Source organism: Podarcis raffonei, chromosome Z (assembly GCF_027172205.1).
Source record: "Podarcis raffonei isolate rPodRaf1 chromosome Z, rPodRaf1.pri, whole genome shotgun sequence".
NCBI classification, from domain to species: Eukaryota; Metazoa; Chordata; class Lepidosauria; order Squamata; family Lacertidae; genus Podarcis; species Podarcis raffonei.
Genome location: NC_070621.1, coordinates 23258290 through 23275681, shown reverse-complemented (window position 1 = coordinate 23275681; position 17392 = coordinate 23258290). Strand labels below are relative to the sequence as shown.

Genomic DNA, 17392 nt, shown 5'->3' with positions numbered 1-17392 from the left:
CCAAAACCTATGGTACTTCAAGGGGCCTACAAACCTGCAAATTTCAAATTGTGCCCCCCTCCATGCTGCAGTTAACAGCAACTTAGAAAGTGCTGCGAATTCACACTTTGGCACTTTTAACTCCATTGTTTAATCATTTTTATACTATATTTCCAATTTTGGTGAAAATTTTATTCTGGAAAATGATTCCCAAGGACTGGGGACTCCTAATCATTGTCCCAAGATATAAAAAAGGCAAGAAAGATGATCCTGCCAACTTCAGACCAATCAGTCTTCTTAACATAATAAGTAAACTGGATGCAAGTGACCAACAATGGAAATTTCAAGACTGGCTACAACGAGAAAATATACTTGCAGATGAACAAGTGGGATTCAGAGAAGGACGCTCAACCTTTGACCAAGGCTTAGTCAATGAGATGAGAAGTACTCATCTAGTAATACTGTCTCTCTCTATGTGGCCTTCATCGACTTCAGAGCAGCCTTCGACTCCATCTCCAGAATAAAGCTGTGGGGAAAACTGGAGACTTCCACACTTGACAGATGCTTGCTATATTTAATACGCACAGCACATGAAGGGACCTTGCTAAAAGTGCCATGTTCCTTCCAGGGACATCTATCCAACGCAATAGAGACCAAGAAGGGAGTCAAGCAAGGATGCATATTGGCCCCTTGTTTATTCAATTTTTATACAATTGATATGATTCCCCACCTCCACAATATGAATTTCCACCCTCCAAAACTCATAGGAAAGCATATTCCGGTGCTGCTTTACGCAGATGATGCAGCAATCCTCTCGAGAACACTGGCAGCATATTGCAAGGAGGATCAATTGGAGCTCAATTACCAGAAAACCAAAATTGCATTTTTTGCCAAGAGGCCCAAACCACGTGCATGGTGCACCAATGGTCACAAGATGAGCAGGTCACCTGCTTCAAATACCTGGGTATAGCCCCACATTCCTTGGGAAGCAGAAAAGCCCATGGCGACTACATTGCAGGGAATGCCCACAGAAGCACAAATGCTATCCTCAGGTACCTCAGGTGGACACGATATACCTGCAGCCCTCAAATTGTTTGAGGCTAAATTGATTGCACAGCTGTTATATGGTCTTCTACAAGTGCCTAAACATGTCTCCAATGCTACCATACATCTTGAAACTGGATCCATAAGAATTGAGGCCAGAGTGTGGCTTGCCACTCTTAATTACTGGTTGAGACTATCTTTCTTCCTGAGTGGCCTTGCTCCCCTGACTATTAAGGATGATTTCCAATCAACATGGAAACGAGCTGTGAAAAATATAATAACTACTCTAGGCTTCAACACAGAGATTTTACTTGACATGGGGCATGAACAAGCTAGAAGAAACATTAAACAGCATGTGGAAGACACAGAACGCCAAGCTGGCCTAGCTAGGTCCCCAAAATTTCTAATCAGTGAAACCAGAAGATACCTCACCTCCCAAATGCCATATATAACCAACCTTGAAATCTCAAAACAGTGAAGGGCTTTCACTCTGGCCTGTTGTCAGGCCTTCCCTTCAGGAAGGACGTTATAGGAAGACACCATATGAGGAGAAGAAATGCCCATGGGGCTCCGGGCAGCAGGAAACAACAGAACATGCCCTTTTCCATTGGCAGTACTATGTAGACATACGAGCCAGATTTATCCTGCACAAATTCCCAGGGTGCACAGAACAACTCAACATCTCCCTACTATTCCAGGATGAAAACCCAGATGTTACATACTCAGTTGCTAGATTTTGTGCTGCCATGATGGATATTCGCCCAAGGATGGTTTGTGCTAGAAACCAGTCCTAAACTGAAGGCCCATATTGCAAGACCGATATTCCCTTAAGCTCCACCCTTATAGTTGTTTTAACTGCGTGTCTTTTAGTTCATATCTGTTTTAATTATCAATTCTTATTCATCAACTATCTGGGTTTAATCTCGTATTCACATGTTTTATCCTATGCTTGTTTCTTTGTTCTTATTTGCTTTAACAATTACCGGTTTAAATCCTAATTGCTATTTTATTCATATGTTCCTCTTATGCAGGTCTGTGTCCGTAATAAAGTTTTATTCAATTGAGTCAAAACATAGGTCTATCTAGCTCAGTACACTAAAGCATCTCTCCAGGGTTTAAGACAGGGCCTTTCCCTTCATGGAAATGTTGTGTGTTAAACCTTAAATGTTTGTATGCAAAGTACATTGTCTACTACTGTGCCACAACCTATTCCATGGGTAGGCAAACTAAGGCCCGGGGGCCGGATCTGGCCCAATCATCTTCTAAATCCGGCCCGCATACAGTCCGGGAATCAGCGTGTTTTTACATGAGTAAAATGTGTCCTTTTATTTAAAATGCATCTCTGGGTTATTTGTGGGGCATAAGAATTCATTCATTTTTTCCCCTTCAAAATATACTCCGGTCCCCCACAAGGTCTGAGGGACAGTGGATTGGTCCCCTGCTGAAAAAGTTTGCTGACCCCTAACCTATTCATTCAGTTATGGAATAAGATCGTAAGGTAAAGGGGTAAAGGGACCCCTGACCATTAGGTCCAGTCGTGACCGACTCTGGGGTTGTGGCGCTCATCTCGCTTTATTGGTCAAGGGAGCCAGCGTACAGCTTACGGGTCATGTGGCCAGCATGACTAAGCCGCTTCTGGTGAACCAGAGCAGTGCACAGAAACGCTGTTTACCTTCCCGCCAGAGTGGTACCTATTTATCTACTTGCACTTTGATGTGTTTTCGGACTGCTAGGTTGGCAGAAGTAGGGACCGAGCAACGGGAGCTCACCCTGTCACGGGGATTCGAACCACCGACCTTCTGATCAGCAAGTCCTAGGCTCTGTGGTTTAACCCACAGCGCCACCCGTGTCCCTGGAATAAGATAGTGTTGTGCAATTGTTAGATAAGCACACCAGCTTATTTGGAAACCTGCAACAGGGTCATGGAGAATGCACCCCACAACCACATATGCACCAGGGGTGGACCTTGGTAATATGGCGCCCTGGGGCAGACCAAAATTGCCCCCCCATCCCATCCCAAAGCCACCTTCCCAAAGCTGGCTAAGTGAGGTGCCCGCTTTGGGAAGGAGATGTGAGACTCCAGCAGGGTCCTAGCCCCCCCACCTCCTTCTCAAAGCTAGGCAAGTACTAACTAGGCTTTGGGAAAGAAGGAGGACTCTAGAACCTGTCAGAACCCTCACATCTTCTTCTCAAAGCCCAGTACTTACTAGGCTTTGGGAAGGAGATGAGAAGGTACTCCCTTGTCCCTTACACCCTGTGCAGGGGATCCGGTTATTCAGCCCTAAATCCGCCTCTGTCCATACCCTCAAATACCCTACTCTATGCTGCAGCCCCTTCACTATGCTCCACACACACTGAATCCCCTATGAATACCCGAAACCACTACGCCCTGCAACTCTCTCTCTTTCTCCCACAGATACCCACCCCATACTGCAGTTCCATTCTGACTCAAATGGGGGTGATAGCTCTTCCAAGATAGCACTTGACAGTTACAGTTTGTCCAATTAAATGTTTTAACTGATTAACCTAGCCAATTAATTAATTAATTGACTGAAAACACAATCCTCCACACAGTTCCCTGGGAGTAGAACCATTGAACTCAGTTAGATATATTGTGCTGCAAAGCTGAGACTCAAATGCTGTCATAGAAACAGGAAATAAAAAGGGGAAACCCCCTGCAGTAGTGTAACCCAGGGGTCAGGGGCTTTTTCCACCTGGAGCCACATTTCCTTCTAGACACCAATCTAGGGGCTGCATGCCAGTGGTGGGCAGAGTTAGAGGCAAAAGTGGGTGGGGCGGCCAATGTACAATTCACCTCTGTACAAGAAGGCTGCTGTCTACACAGATTCACATACCCCCTCCCTCTCCTCCATCCAGACAAGTGGGACTTATGCCTTGTTCTATTTCCAAACATGATCTTGACAGCTTTCTGTTATTATGCCGTCCATTATGTTATGCGATTGTATGCCACTGTGATAGTAAAGAGGAGCTTTCTCTTAGGAAAGTGGCTGCGATGAATGCCAGCACACTGTGAACAGCATTTCTGAAGTGTGTATGTGCTACCCAGGCCACCCAGTAGCAAAAGACTATTTTAAAACCAGGATCATTAACAAAGGGATTTATTTTTTTTACTCCCCAGGAATTGCAGGAATGGATTCTTATAATGGCATGTGGTCATGTCACATGGCAATAAAAAGCCTTTGTTGCCATCCTTGAGCAGTTTTGCCCTGACATGCTTGGATTTTATGAATGAGCAACGCAGCATCCAACTTCAGTATCCCATTGTCATGTTGTCTATATTTCTCTTTCTCTCTCCCCCCCCCCAACAATCAGCTCTTTAAAGGTCTCACTCAGCTCTAAATTACCTCTCAACAGTCATCTTATCGCCAGCAACAATGGATCACAAACCCAGAAATTCAACAATCCTGTGCTAATTCTGGTCTCACAGCAATCTGAGCAACATGACCCAGGACTAAACTTCTGCCATACAATGTGATATAAATCTTTGCAAATGCAAATGCCCCATCTTCTCAAAAGCGGTCATTGTCTGCCAACAACATCTACTACAGTGGTACCTCAGATTACATACGCTTCAGGTTACAGACGCTTCAGGTTACAGACTCCGCTAACCCAGAAATTGTACCTCGGGTTAAGAACTTTGCTTCAGGATGAGAACAGAAATCATGCTCCAGTGGTGCAGCAGCATCGGGAGGCCCCATTAGCTAAAGTGGTGCTTCAGGTTAAGAACAGTTTCAGGTTAAGAACAGACCTCCAGAACGAATTAAATTCTTAACCCGAGGTACCACTGTATTTGTATAGGGTAGACTTCCCCAAGCATTGAGGATGATTGGAGTTATCGTCCAAAACATTTGAAGGAGAGGTTTGGCGTAGGTCAGCTTCAGAAACGGGTCAAATCCTAGTTGTAGAATTTGATGAGACTTCCTTATCAGAAGGAAGACCCCAGCATGTGCTGCAGCATGAACCAGGACTGGATGGAGATAAGTCACCAAGAGTGAACACCAGAAACCATACTCCAAGAATTTGCTCCAACTGGACACATTCCCAGCTTGGGACACTTCCATCATCACAGGAGACTAAAGAACATGGACTACAAGGAGTCTGAACCAATGTGTAGACTTGTTTGGAAACATGAGGCATCCCCTGTCAGATTCCTACTTGACAGGGGGAACCGTGGCCAGTCAGGATCAGAACCTCACTAATACATCAGGATGAGTGAGTCAACCAAGCTGACTACATAAACCAGGGAATGGGGAACCTCTATATGTCATTGGACTACAGCTCCCATCATCCCTGACTGGCTGGGAAGAAGCTGGAGTCTAACAACACCAAGTAGACTGCAGCTTCCTCAACCCTGACATAAACCCTCAGTTACTGCTTGGAGACTTCTGGTGCCATGGCCTCCATAGATCTACTCAATAGATTTATTCTAGGCTACGGACTGAAACCACATGAAGGCACATTTATTTATTTAATAAAAAATTTTTACACCACTTGTAAAAACAAAAAACTCAAAGTGGTTTACAAAAAAAGGCAAAGCATTAAGATGAATTAGCAACAATAATGTAAGACTTTCCAACAGTTAAAATGGCAATAAAATAAAAACAGCTTAACCAACTTTCAGTACCAACTTTCTTAACACCTGTGTAAGCTTGCCTAAACACAAAATGTTCTTAGGAGGTGCTGAAAGTGTACAGTGGTACCTTGGGTTACATAAGCTTCAGGTTACATACGCTTCAGGATACAGACTCTGCTAACCCAGAAACAGTGCTTCAGGTTAAGAACTTTGCTTCAGGATGAGAACAGAAATCGGGCTCCGTCGGTGCGGCAGCAGCAGGAGGCCCCATTAGCTAAAGTGGTGCTTCAGGTTAAGAACAGTTTCAGGTTAAGAACGGACCTCCGGAACAAATGAAGTACTTTACCTGAGGTACCACTGTACTGTACAGTGAAAGTCCTGTCTTATATCAATGAGGCCTTGCTGAAGCTAAGCAGGTCTAGATCTGTTCTATGCCTGGATGGGTGACTGCTTGGGAACCATATGAGTGCTAGCTTGGGTTCCATGGCATGGAAGAGTGGTGGGAAAGGATATAGTATAATATACTATGTATATTAAAAAAACAAAACCTTCTGGAGTACTTTTCCCTTTCTAGGCCTTCTGACTGCTGATGGTGCAAGACACCTTCCTCACCTGATGTATTTTGTGCACATGGCTAGACTGTCCCCTATGCTACCTGGAAAACTAAGAGGGACCATGGAGGACGCTTTTTAGCCTGTAGGTTTTCACTCTTAGCTGTACCAGATCCAGTCTCTGCTTAGCAAAAACTGCCAGTTGTTTCTGACTGTGCCAGATTGTGATGCCTAAATGTGTCGGAATGAGAAGAGAGATGTGTCAGAAAGAGAGAGCCTCTCTTGAGGAGGCAGATGGTTAAAGTGACATGTTTCTGCAAGAGTTGCTTAATATAAACATGTTATTGGTAATCCTTTGAATCTATCCCAGTGAGTTTGGACTGAAAACTGCACACCACTGCTCGGGGGTGGGGAGATTCACGTCTAGCAACTAATTAGCTTATATTATTCCTCTTCTGCATTCTTAAAATATTTAGTACACAGTGCTGATTACTATACACCCCAGTGTATCAGATGAAAATATAGGAATTGCAGCCTTGCAGTGTTTCTTCACCATTCTAATATGCCCAAGAGAGAGCTGTGCCATACAATCTAAATTAAATTCACACGCAATAAAAGGAAAATAGCTGTGTTGATCTATAAAAGAATTTCCAAAATCCATGTTAAGGCAATACTTTTATTTGATCAACCCAAATGCTATAACAGTAGGACACAAGATTTTGAGTTCTGCAGAACTCTGTTACTTTTATTTACCATCTAGCTCTAGTAATATGGATTTTGAAATTCACACAGATTTCCCATTGCATCATTTCCTTACATGTGAAACTGTGAGCAAAGTTTCTTACTAAACCTTTGGCAGGAACTGGCAAACAGATCAAATTAAACAACTTAGCAGGCTATTCATGTGGGACATTATTGCAGTCAAACCAACAAATCATGTTTTGCCAGATGGGCACATGAAGGGGCTCAAGCTTACAAAGCTTTCCTATAAAACTTGCTAGAGAGAACTCTCTGAAATCACTTTCTTTTTCTGCCTTGGCAGAAAGATGTAACACCACATACTTCCTTCCAGCTTGGGCATCCCTTTCTTTGCTTCCAAGCTGACCACCTGTACATGTCAGAAGTCTGCAGCTCAGACACTATTTTTGAACTTACATTTTGTACTTTTGTAACTTAGATAGTACTGTGGATGCTCAGGTTGCAAACATGATCCGTACGGGATGCACGTTCGCAACCCGCAGCGTTCACAACCCGCAGTGGCGCGTTTGTGCATGCGCGGGTTGCGATTCGGCACTTCTTTGCATGCGCAAAAAGCGATTTAGTGCTTCTGCACATGCGTGATCACCAAAACCCGGAAGTAACCCATTCCAGTACATCTGGGTTTCGGTGGGTGTGTAACCCGAAAAAAATGCAACCTGAAGTGGCTGTAACCCATGGTGAGAATGTAGTTATAAACCTGCTTTCATTTTGTTACTGTTACTCCTGCTTTAAGACCTATATCATGTAAGTAAATAGTTCTTTTATTTCTTCACAAAACAATGTGTGTGATTGATGTTCTTAAGAGGGGGGGAAAGGTAATACCAGGGGAAATCCTGACTGCTTCAGAGCATCCTGGATTGTTTTTTCTAGAATGTCGGGTCAACCTTGTCTTAGCTTCTAAGTTTAAGCTGCAAAGGATGGTACTCTGCGGATCTTACTCACATGAGCTAGGAAGGATAATAACTAAACAATACATCCTCTCCTAGTGTTCCAATCCATTCCTACAATGAAACTATGCCCCAGAGCTTAGCATTGCCCCTCCTTCAATATAGCCCTGAAATCCACTTGCATAGGATGGTACATCCATTTTCAAAACATTATTCACGTTCCAATTCATTTTCAAGTAAGGAAATAAAACCCACTAGAGTTGCAACCCTACGTATTTGTTGTAATTAAAAACATCCATAATGCTTCCTCAAAGGCAGCATTTTCATACATGCTTTGTTATTTAAATGCATATCTCTATCTATCATCTATCTATCATCTATATCTATCTATCATCTATATCTATCTATCATCTATCTATATCTATCTATCTATCATCTATCTATCTATCATCTATCTATCTATCTATCTATCTATCTATCTATCTATCTATCTATCTATCTATCATCTATCTATCTATCATCATCATCTATCATCTATCATCTATTATCTATCTATCATCTATCTATCTATCTATCATCTATCTATCTATCATCTATCTATCTATCATCTATCCATATCTATCTATCTATCATCTATCTATCTATCATCTATCTATATCTATCTATCATCTATCTATCTATCTATCTATCTATCTATCTATCATCTATCATCTATCATCTATCATCTATCTATATCTATCTATCTATCATCTATCATCTATCTATCATCTATCTATCTCATCTACCATCTATCTATCTATTATCTATCATCTATCTATCATCTATCTATCTATCATCTATCTATCTATCTATCTATCTATCTATCTATCTATCTATCTATCATCTATCATCATCTATCATCTATCTCACACAATGTGCAAGTGATACTTCCAGAGATGAAGCCGAATAAAGCTATCAATGGCTACTAGCCGTGATAGCTATGTACTACCACCTCCAGTGTCAGAGGCAGGGTACCGCTAAATGCCAGTTGTTGGGAATCACAAGTGTTGTGCTCATGTCCTGTTTGTAGGCTTCCCAGAGGCATCTGGTTGGCCACTGTGAGAGCTGAATTAGATGGACCTTTGATTCGGCAGGGGTCTCAAGTGGCTTAACTTGAAAGAATGTGCATTATCCTTAGCTTGGAGGCCCTGGGACACTGCAGCCCTGGAAAGCATCTTGGACTTTCCATTGGGGTGGCCCAACTTTGGGTTACCCACTTAAAAAAGAATAACAATCCTAGCCATCTCAAATATCTGAAGGGCTGTCACATGGAAAATGGAGCAAGCTTGCTTTCTCCTGTTCTGAAGGGTAGGACCCGAACCAATGGATTCAAGTTACAAGAAAGGAGATTCCAACTAAACATCAGGAAGAACTTTTGGGCAGTGTGAGCTGTTTGACAGTGGAACAGTCTCCCTCGGAAGTTGCTGGACTCTCCTTTCTTGGAAGTTTTTAAGCAAAGGTTGGGTGGACAACTGTCATGGATGCTTTAGTTGAGATTCCAGCATTGCAGGGGGTTGGACTAAATGGCCATCAGAATCTCCTCCAGCTCTATAATTCTAATATTCTATGTTAGCAAAATCAACAAAGTGTCTTGTGGCACTTTAAAGACTAGCATGTTTATGATGGCATAAATGTTTGTGGGCTACAATCCACTTCATCAGATGCATAGTGTTATCTTGAGTTGCGGATACATATGTACATAATTTGTGGAGGGTGGGATTGAGATCGTAGCTCAGTTGTAGAGTATCTGCCTTGCAAACAGAACATCCCAGGTCCAATCTTCATGGACATCTCCAGGCAGGGTTGGCATCAGGGCCAGCCCTGGATGTTTTACCAATCAAGGCAAAACATAAAATGGTGCCCTCCTCATCCACTCCCACATTTGCTGGCAAGCAGCATGCTCTTGTGGGACCTGAATCTGCTGCCCCTTCCAGCTGCCCCTAACCTGCTGCCAAAGGTAATTGCCTCACTGAGCTTCATGGGTGGGAGAGACTCCTGCCTGAAATCCTAGAAAGCCACTGTCAGTCAGTGTAGGCAATATTGAACTAGGTGGGTGTGATAACCAGCCTCATATAACCAACTTGCTTTATTAAGTCTAATCCATGATGGGGTTCATAATGTAATGCTTAGCTCACCATGGGAGGGACTAGGTCATCAAATATTTCTTCACCCCCCCCCCCCAGTCTACCTGAGAAGTTTAACATGTGAAGAGGTCTGAGGAGGTCTGAGAAGAGTTTGTAAGTAAACCATTTTTATCTTACTAAACATGTGACCTTTCTTTTCCTATGCTGGAGGAAGAGGGGACTATTTTGGAACTCTTTCAGAAAGACATATATCAAAGGTATAACAGCCTATATTTCCATGCTTTACTTTGCTGCATATTTGGGGTTCTCTCACCAAAGAGTACTGGCCCCAAACTTGGCTCTTGGCATCCACGGAATTATTCTTTTGTACCATTCTTTTCCTTGCCACAAACATAGTGGATCAGTGGTCTGACTTGGTAAAAGGCAGTTTCCTATGTTCCTGTGTGTGTGCATGCATGCACATGTGTGCTCATGCATGCAAAGAGTGAGGCCAAAGTGAAATGAGATGCAAACAAGTACAGACATATTTGCATAGTTAGCTGTGGTCATACACAACAAGCAGTTGTGCCAGTAACACAAACATCCTGGCATGGTAAGCCAATTAACACATGCAGCGTGATTTTAAAAATCCACAATATTTGTTCAGTTACCTAATTATTTATACTTTTCTACATCACATTTTCATCTGACCTTAATATTTATAATGTCTCTAGCATGCATTTGTTTATATACTTGCAACTCAGTATAACACTTCATGCATTAGAGGTCTTTGTGCCATAACACAGGTTCTAGTCTTTAAACTGCCACAAGACTGTTGCTATTGTTTAAGCAGTGCTTAACGCTCTTAGGTTGCTCTTCTCATCCCCATCAGTATCTCGGGTCCCTGCAGCTCCATCTAATTACACAATATCCATCCAGGTGCAGTTGAGCCCCAGAAGTCATCACCAGCTCGCATCCATCCTCCAGTCAACATAATAATAATTATAATAATGCATTCTTTTTCATGTTCATATTGTGTCGTTCTGCATTTCATACCGGAGAGACCTTGCAGGCTTCTCTTCGCTCAAAGCGAAGATGTGAAGCACCTGACCTTGGGAAAAGGAGGCGGGTCTCGGCAGCCTTATGAATGAAATTCCAGAGGACGAGTGTGTATGCGCGCTCGCGCGAGAGTGTGTTTATCTCCTCGCCGGTGCGTATCTTGGAGAAAAGGAGAGGAGGAGCTGAGCTAGTGTGAGAAAGCGCCTCGTTGTTATTCTGATCACAGGCTCCTCTGATTCACAGACTTGGAGCCGATCGTGAATATAAGAGAAGACTTTTGACGTCAGAGTAGAGAGATATCAGCAGACCCAAAGGGGGAAAAATATTAAGAGCAACTCGGTTGGCAGAGACCTGCCAGCGTTATTAGCCATGTAAACCAGAGAAGGAAGCCTTAATTCCGAGGACTGAGAAGGATTTAGCAGGGAGGACGACTGACCAAAGAATTGGAGACCAAGGTACAAACAACAACTGGGGAGGTGGGGAATTGCATGCCTGTTTCTGAATGTCGCCTGGGGTCTACCTGATTCCTTCCCCACCTACACCTTCTTCCATCCCGCAGTGGGCTTGGAAAGCGGGAGGCGGAGGGTGTTCGCGTTGCATGGAACAATGAAACCAGCCCAACGGCTTGGCTACTGTTTTCTAAATTGTTCTTTGGTGGGCTCTGTTAAGTTGTATTATGGGAGCAGCCACAAGAGTCAAAAGCAGCGGCTGCAGCAGCACAGACCAAACGCCCAAAGGGTGACCTTTGAATGGCTCTCGGGTTCTTTGTTCACAGCGCTAAAACCTGACAGTAGAGAGAAATGTGCACGGTGGTTGTAGAAGGAAGGGGTGATGGGTGGGAATACGTTGGAGTCTCACAGACTGGAAAGGTTGCGTGCGGGTAACTGTGTGATTGTGTCTGTGCGCGCGCGCGTTTGGTTTTTTTCGCGGCAGCTGAGCTTCTGCGGTTGTTCGCAGGCGGCTTGTGTCATTCCCCAAAAAAGGAGGGGTCGGGGCGGGAACTGCAAATTAAACTGGCTTCGCTTCGGTGCGGCAGTCTTACTGTTCTAACGGTAGCTGGATGTGTTATGAACGAAATTTGAGTGAGAAGGTGCTTTGGAATCATGCAAATAGATATCCGGAGAGGACTAGACTACAAATTATATCTGCCTATATATATAGCTAATTAGAGAGCGATAATTCTTTCCCATTCGAGTCAAAAGGTGTTGTTGTTGTTGTTGTTGTTGTTGTTGTTGTTGTTGTTGTTGTTGTTGTTATTATTATTATTATTATTATTATTATTATTATTATTATTATTAGCTCTGGGAAAGACCAAGCCAAGAAATTCTAGCCCCGCTATATAACGCTATGTAAGTCATCGGTGTCCCATTTCCCTTCCCTCCCCACCATGTAGCCGCAGCACCCAACATGCAACTGATGATGCAAGCGCCTCTGCATCCTAACAGTGTGTGTGTGTGTGTGTGTGTAGAGGGGGGTAGGAAACATTTTGGATGCACAACATGGCACTCTGATTTTGCTCATTTTTGTGAGGGGCATGAGCGGCAGGGAATGGAGATAATTTACAGTAAATTAAAAATACTCACTACCCCGAGAATCAGCAGTCCTCCTATGAAGGACTCTTCACCTGGGGTTTTGGGAGAGGAAGTAACCAAGCAGGTTACACTCAGCTAAGTCTGCACGCCCAGACATACGCCCAGATTACTGGTCACTGCTTGCAGGGAAGGGACTGGTTTTTCCTTTTGCAAAGGTGCCCTTTTCAAAGCTGCTGTTGTGTTCCCGCGAGTGCCTCTGGCGTCTGGCTCCGGAGTTTTTAGGGTAACAGCTTTTAATACAGGCTGAGGAGAGCGTCGTCTTCCGTGCCTCCACCTTCGCGGCTCGGGAACCGATGTGTGTTTCCTGGGACAGAGAAGCTAGGGAGCATCCACGCTGATTATAAGATGCCTTCTCAGCCGCAGGGTTAAAGGCTGATGGTTCCTTTCGTTGGCAATGGGACGGGGTGGCTGGTTTGGTGTCAAATCCAGGTGGAATTGACATTCCCTACCCCGCCTCCCCATCCCCAGAAATGGGACTGGGATATATTGGGTCATAGGAACAAAGGCATCTGCTTTCCATTGGTGGTGGATCTCCAGGGTTCCCGGCCTTTTCTAGCCCTGTCTGGAGATGCGGGAGTTTGAGCCTGGGACTTCTGCATGCAAAGCAGATGCTCTACCACTGAGCAAAGTTACTTCCCCATGCATACGGAGCTGCCGTTACATGGAGTCAGGTGCTGACCACTGGTCCATCTAACTCAGTATCGTCCTTACTGTCTGGAAGCGGCTCTCCGGGGTTCCGGACAGGGGTTATCTCCCAGCTATACCTGGAGATGCTAGGGACTGAAGCTGGGGCATCCTCCAGACAAAGCAGGTGCTCTGTCGCGGAGCATCCTCTCCGTTCGAGTTTGAATGCACACTAGTGAAACCCAAACCTGAGCTCTGTGGATGCAAACACCGCTAATGGCCCTTCCCTCCTCCTTTCCACGTGCGGACCTGGGGGTGGGCGTGTGCCCACCATACTTGACACACGCACCCCAAACCCTGCCAACTCCTCCTTGACCTTCTCCCAGGGACCGCCCGCCCCCCGCCCTGCCTTCTCCCCTATAACTATCTCCCCTTGCCTTTTTCTTCCACTCTTCAGTGATGCTCGGTCACCCTACAGCAGCCGCAGCAGCAGCCATGGAAGAGCACTTGCTGATGCAGCAGCAAAGTCTGGAGCAGCAGCAGCAGCAGCAGCAGGAGCAACTCTTAACGCTCCTCAACGCCTCCTCCCGGCCCTTCGCCAGCCTCTGGCCGCCGTCGGTCGCCTCTGCCACCGCGGGGAGCCCTCCGGCGTCAGGAGACAGCGGGGATGTGGCCGCGGCGGCCGTGGCGGTCAACCCGTGGGACATCGTGCTGTGCGCCACGGGCACCACGATGGCCTGCGAGAATGCCTTGGTGCTGGCGGTGCTCTTCTACACTCCCGGTCTGCGCGCACCCACATTCCTGCTCATCGGCAGCCTGGCCCTAGCCGACCTGCTGGCCGGCCTGGGGCTCATCGTCAACTTCAGCGTGCAGTACCTGCTGTCCTCGCCAAGCGAGACTGCCCTGCTGAGCGCCGCCGGCCTGCTGATTACTGCCTTCTCCGCCTCGGTGTGCAGCCTACTAGCTATCACCGTCGATCGCTACCTGTCGCTCTACAACGCGCTGACTTATCACTCCGAGCGCACGCTGACCTTCACGGCCGCTATGCTGCTGCTTGTCTGGCTGTTCTGCCTGGGCGTCGGACTCCTGCCCCTGCTAGGCTGGAACTGCCTGCGGGAGCGCAGCACCTGCAGTGTCCTCCGGCCCGTTACCAAGAATAACGCCACTGTGCTGGCCGTCGCTTTCCTGCTCATTTTCGCGCTGATGGTGCACCTCTACCTGCAGATCTGCAAGATCGCCTTCCGGCACGCCCAGCAGATCGCCATCCAGCACCAGTTCATCGCCACCTCTCAGGCCACCTCCACCCGCAAGGGGATCGCCACGCTCTCGGTCATCTTGGGCACCTTCGCCCTCTGCTGGATCCCGTTGGCCATCTATTCCCTGGTGGCGGACTCCAGCTACCCAGCCGTCTACACCTATTCTCTGGCCCTGCCGGCAGCGTTCAACTCGCTCATCAACCCCATCATTTATGCCTTCAGAAATCCGGACATCCAGAAATCCCTCTGGGTGGCCTGCTGCGGGTGCATCACCTCCGGCTTCTCCTCTCGGCCCAGGACATCCAGCGACGTATGACAAGGGTCTATGGTTGCCTTTATGGTTTTGGAATCTTAGTTTCTCTCTCTCTCTTCTTTCTTTCTTTCTTTCTTTCTTTCTTTCTTTCTTTCTTTCTTTCTCTCTCTCTCTCTCTCTCTCTCTCTCTCTCTCTCTCTTTCTTTCTTTCTTTCTTTCTCTCTCTCTCTCTCTTTCTCTCCCTCTCTTTCTTTTTCTTTCTTTCTTTATTTCTCTCTCTCTCTCTCTCTTCTCTCTCTCTCTTCTCTCTCTCTCTCTCTCTCTCTTTCTCTTTCTTTCTTTCTTTCTTTCTTCCTTTCTCTATCTCTCTTTATTCTCTCTCTCTCTCTCTCTCTCTCTCTCTTTCTTTGTTTTTCTTTCTTTCTTTCTTTCTTTCTTTCTTTCTTTCTTTCTTTCTCTCTCTCTCTCTCTCTCTCTCTCTCTCTCTTCCTTCCTTCCTTTCTTTCTCTCTCTCTCTTTATTCTCTCTCTCTCTCTCTCTCTCTCTCTCTCTTTCTTCCTCTTTCTTTCTTTCTTTCTTTCTTTCCTTATTTCTCTCTCTCTCTCTTTCTCTTTCTCTTTCTCCTCCTTTTCCCCTTCCTCGCCTTTGTATGATCCCCCAGCACCAGCAGCTGCAGCAGGGGGGGAGGGGAGAAAACAAAACGGGGGAGGGGAGGGACCCCTACCCAACCTTCTTAGGAAAAGAAAGCAGGGTGTCAGTGTCAAGGCTCTCCAGATGGTTATTTTCTTATGCCTGTTTTTATTTTGATAAACCATACACAAGTAAGATGTGCCTGACATGCTCCCCCCTCCCTCTCCCCGCAAGCAACTGGGCGATATTTTAATTTTATTATTTCTTTGTGTTTAGGGAGGGAGGCGTGGCGAAAGACTCGGACATTTGCCAAAATCTGTGGCCAATGTGGAACACCAAGTGTAAACTGCAAGATAATGTTTCAAAACATAACAAATCTTGTTCTGCTTTCTTGATTTACTTTTTTGCCTCTAAAATTTCTTCTCCTTTGATTGAAAGCAGGATTCTCAGGAAAGGCGTTTGCGGGGAGCGGGCGGGAGTATCTTCTGCTTTTTTTTTTTAAAAAAAAGTTGCCTGGTTTTATTCTGCGGGTACAAGTTTTTTAAAAAATGGGTCATGTGAATTCTGCCTTTGAGTTTCTTTTAGTTAGTCGTGGAGACTGGAGCGTAAGAGGAGGTTTTGCCTTGACTCCGGGGTCTAGGGCAGCTCAGGGCTCTTCTCTGAATGAAGCACACGTTTTTGAAACAGGGTGTGAATGTAAGCGCGGGAGCAGGAAGCCAGACGCAAACAGTTAAATGTTTGCTTCCCTTTATTAATGTCGAATATAAAGATAGCAAAGCAAAACCAAAATTATAAACAGATAGTTTGCAGGAATATTTCCAGAGAAAAACGTGGGCTGCTCCGTTTGGAGTTTCCATTTTTATCCTAATCAAATTTTGATCCTCTATGCAATATCAATAGCCATTTAAAAACAAATAAACTGAGACGTCGTGGGATGAGTGGAATCTGCCAGATTCCTTCTCATCCCAAAGACGTATCAGCACCATCAGGACTGGACAGCTCCGCGGAAGTCGCAATCAAACAGTAAAATGCTACCCGCGTAGAGACTTATTTTAAAAGCACACAGGCTTCTGTTTTGAAAAAAAAAACCCGATAGCGTGTAGTGTGGATTTATTAGCCCCGGGCAAAGGAGATGGGCCGGGTTGAGTCAGATAAAAATAACTGCCATTCCTCGTCATTGGCTCCCCACCTTCCCTCCAGCCCTCATAAAGATTGCACAACTCAACAACTCATGAGTTGACTGAGAAGGTTGAATGGCTGTTCCATTATCCTACTGTGGAGCCAGTACTCTAAGGGAGTCCACAGGAATGAACGCACCTTAAATTCGTGTATCACTGTGTGAGATTATAGAGTAACCATTTATTTCCTGCAAATTTCTTTATTTCTTTGGACTTAAAAGTGACCCCAGAGATAATTGGGGCTGCACACTGACCTAAAATGGAAAGGAAAGAGCAGATGTGGGAGAATAGGGTTGATATGATTAGGAAGCCCAGTTAGTTAACTTTAAGTTTTAAGGAAGATGAGAGGTACTACTCTGCAAAACTACCAACCCTATTTAGTAGGAGGGAAGGAGATGAGAGACTGGGGCCTTCAGCTTCGCCAGTCTTATTGTTCTGCATACCTGAAGCTACTAAAGTAACATGTCTGAATAGGCACTCTTTGCTAAACTCTTTTCCTCTATGTATGATGTCATTTGTGATGTGAAATCAGGCAGGGGGACATAAAGTGACCTTTATAATGGGGATGTAGCGTGGCCAAGAAAGGGAATGCAGTCGGGTCATTTAGGAAAGAGAATTAAAAGCCCTATGGAAGCATCAGTGAGATTAAGCCAGAAAACAACTGTGGTGATAGAGACTGCAATTCACCCAATGGCTTGCATGACTTACTTGTGACAGATGCAATCCTGCACCATTAAAGTTAAAAGGAACTTTGCTATTGATGACAATAGGAACAGGATTGTTCCTAAGTGTGTTGCTCTTCTGTGTATGTTTGTGTGTGTGTGTGTTTAGGTCAGCCAGCAATTTGAGGCTTAGATGTAGTAGACAAGATATAGCCACACAGA

At 45.1% G+C, this 17392-nt stretch overlaps 1 protein-coding gene across 1 annotated transcript; it reads left to right on the top strand.

Moving 5' to 3' along the window:
* Positions 1-11150: 11150 nt before the first annotated feature.
* On the top strand, positions 11151-14934 carry LOC128406158 (G-protein coupled receptor 12-like). Its single transcript, XM_053373192.1, has 2 exons — positions 11151-11430; positions 13649-14934. Exon 2 carries the CDS (start codon positions 13651-13653, stop codon positions 14761-14763), a length of 1113 nt encoding a protein of 370 aa, XP_053229167.1. The 5' UTR covers positions 11151-11430; positions 13649-13650; the 3' UTR covers positions 14764-14934.
* Positions 14935-17392: the final 2458 nt, after the last annotated feature.

Bases quoted from the DNA above. Each gene is read 5' to 3' on its own strand.
- LOC128406158 (XM_053373192.1), top strand. From the start codon at position 13,651: ATGCTCGGTCACCCTACAGCAGCCGCAGCAGCAGCCATGGAAGAGCAC.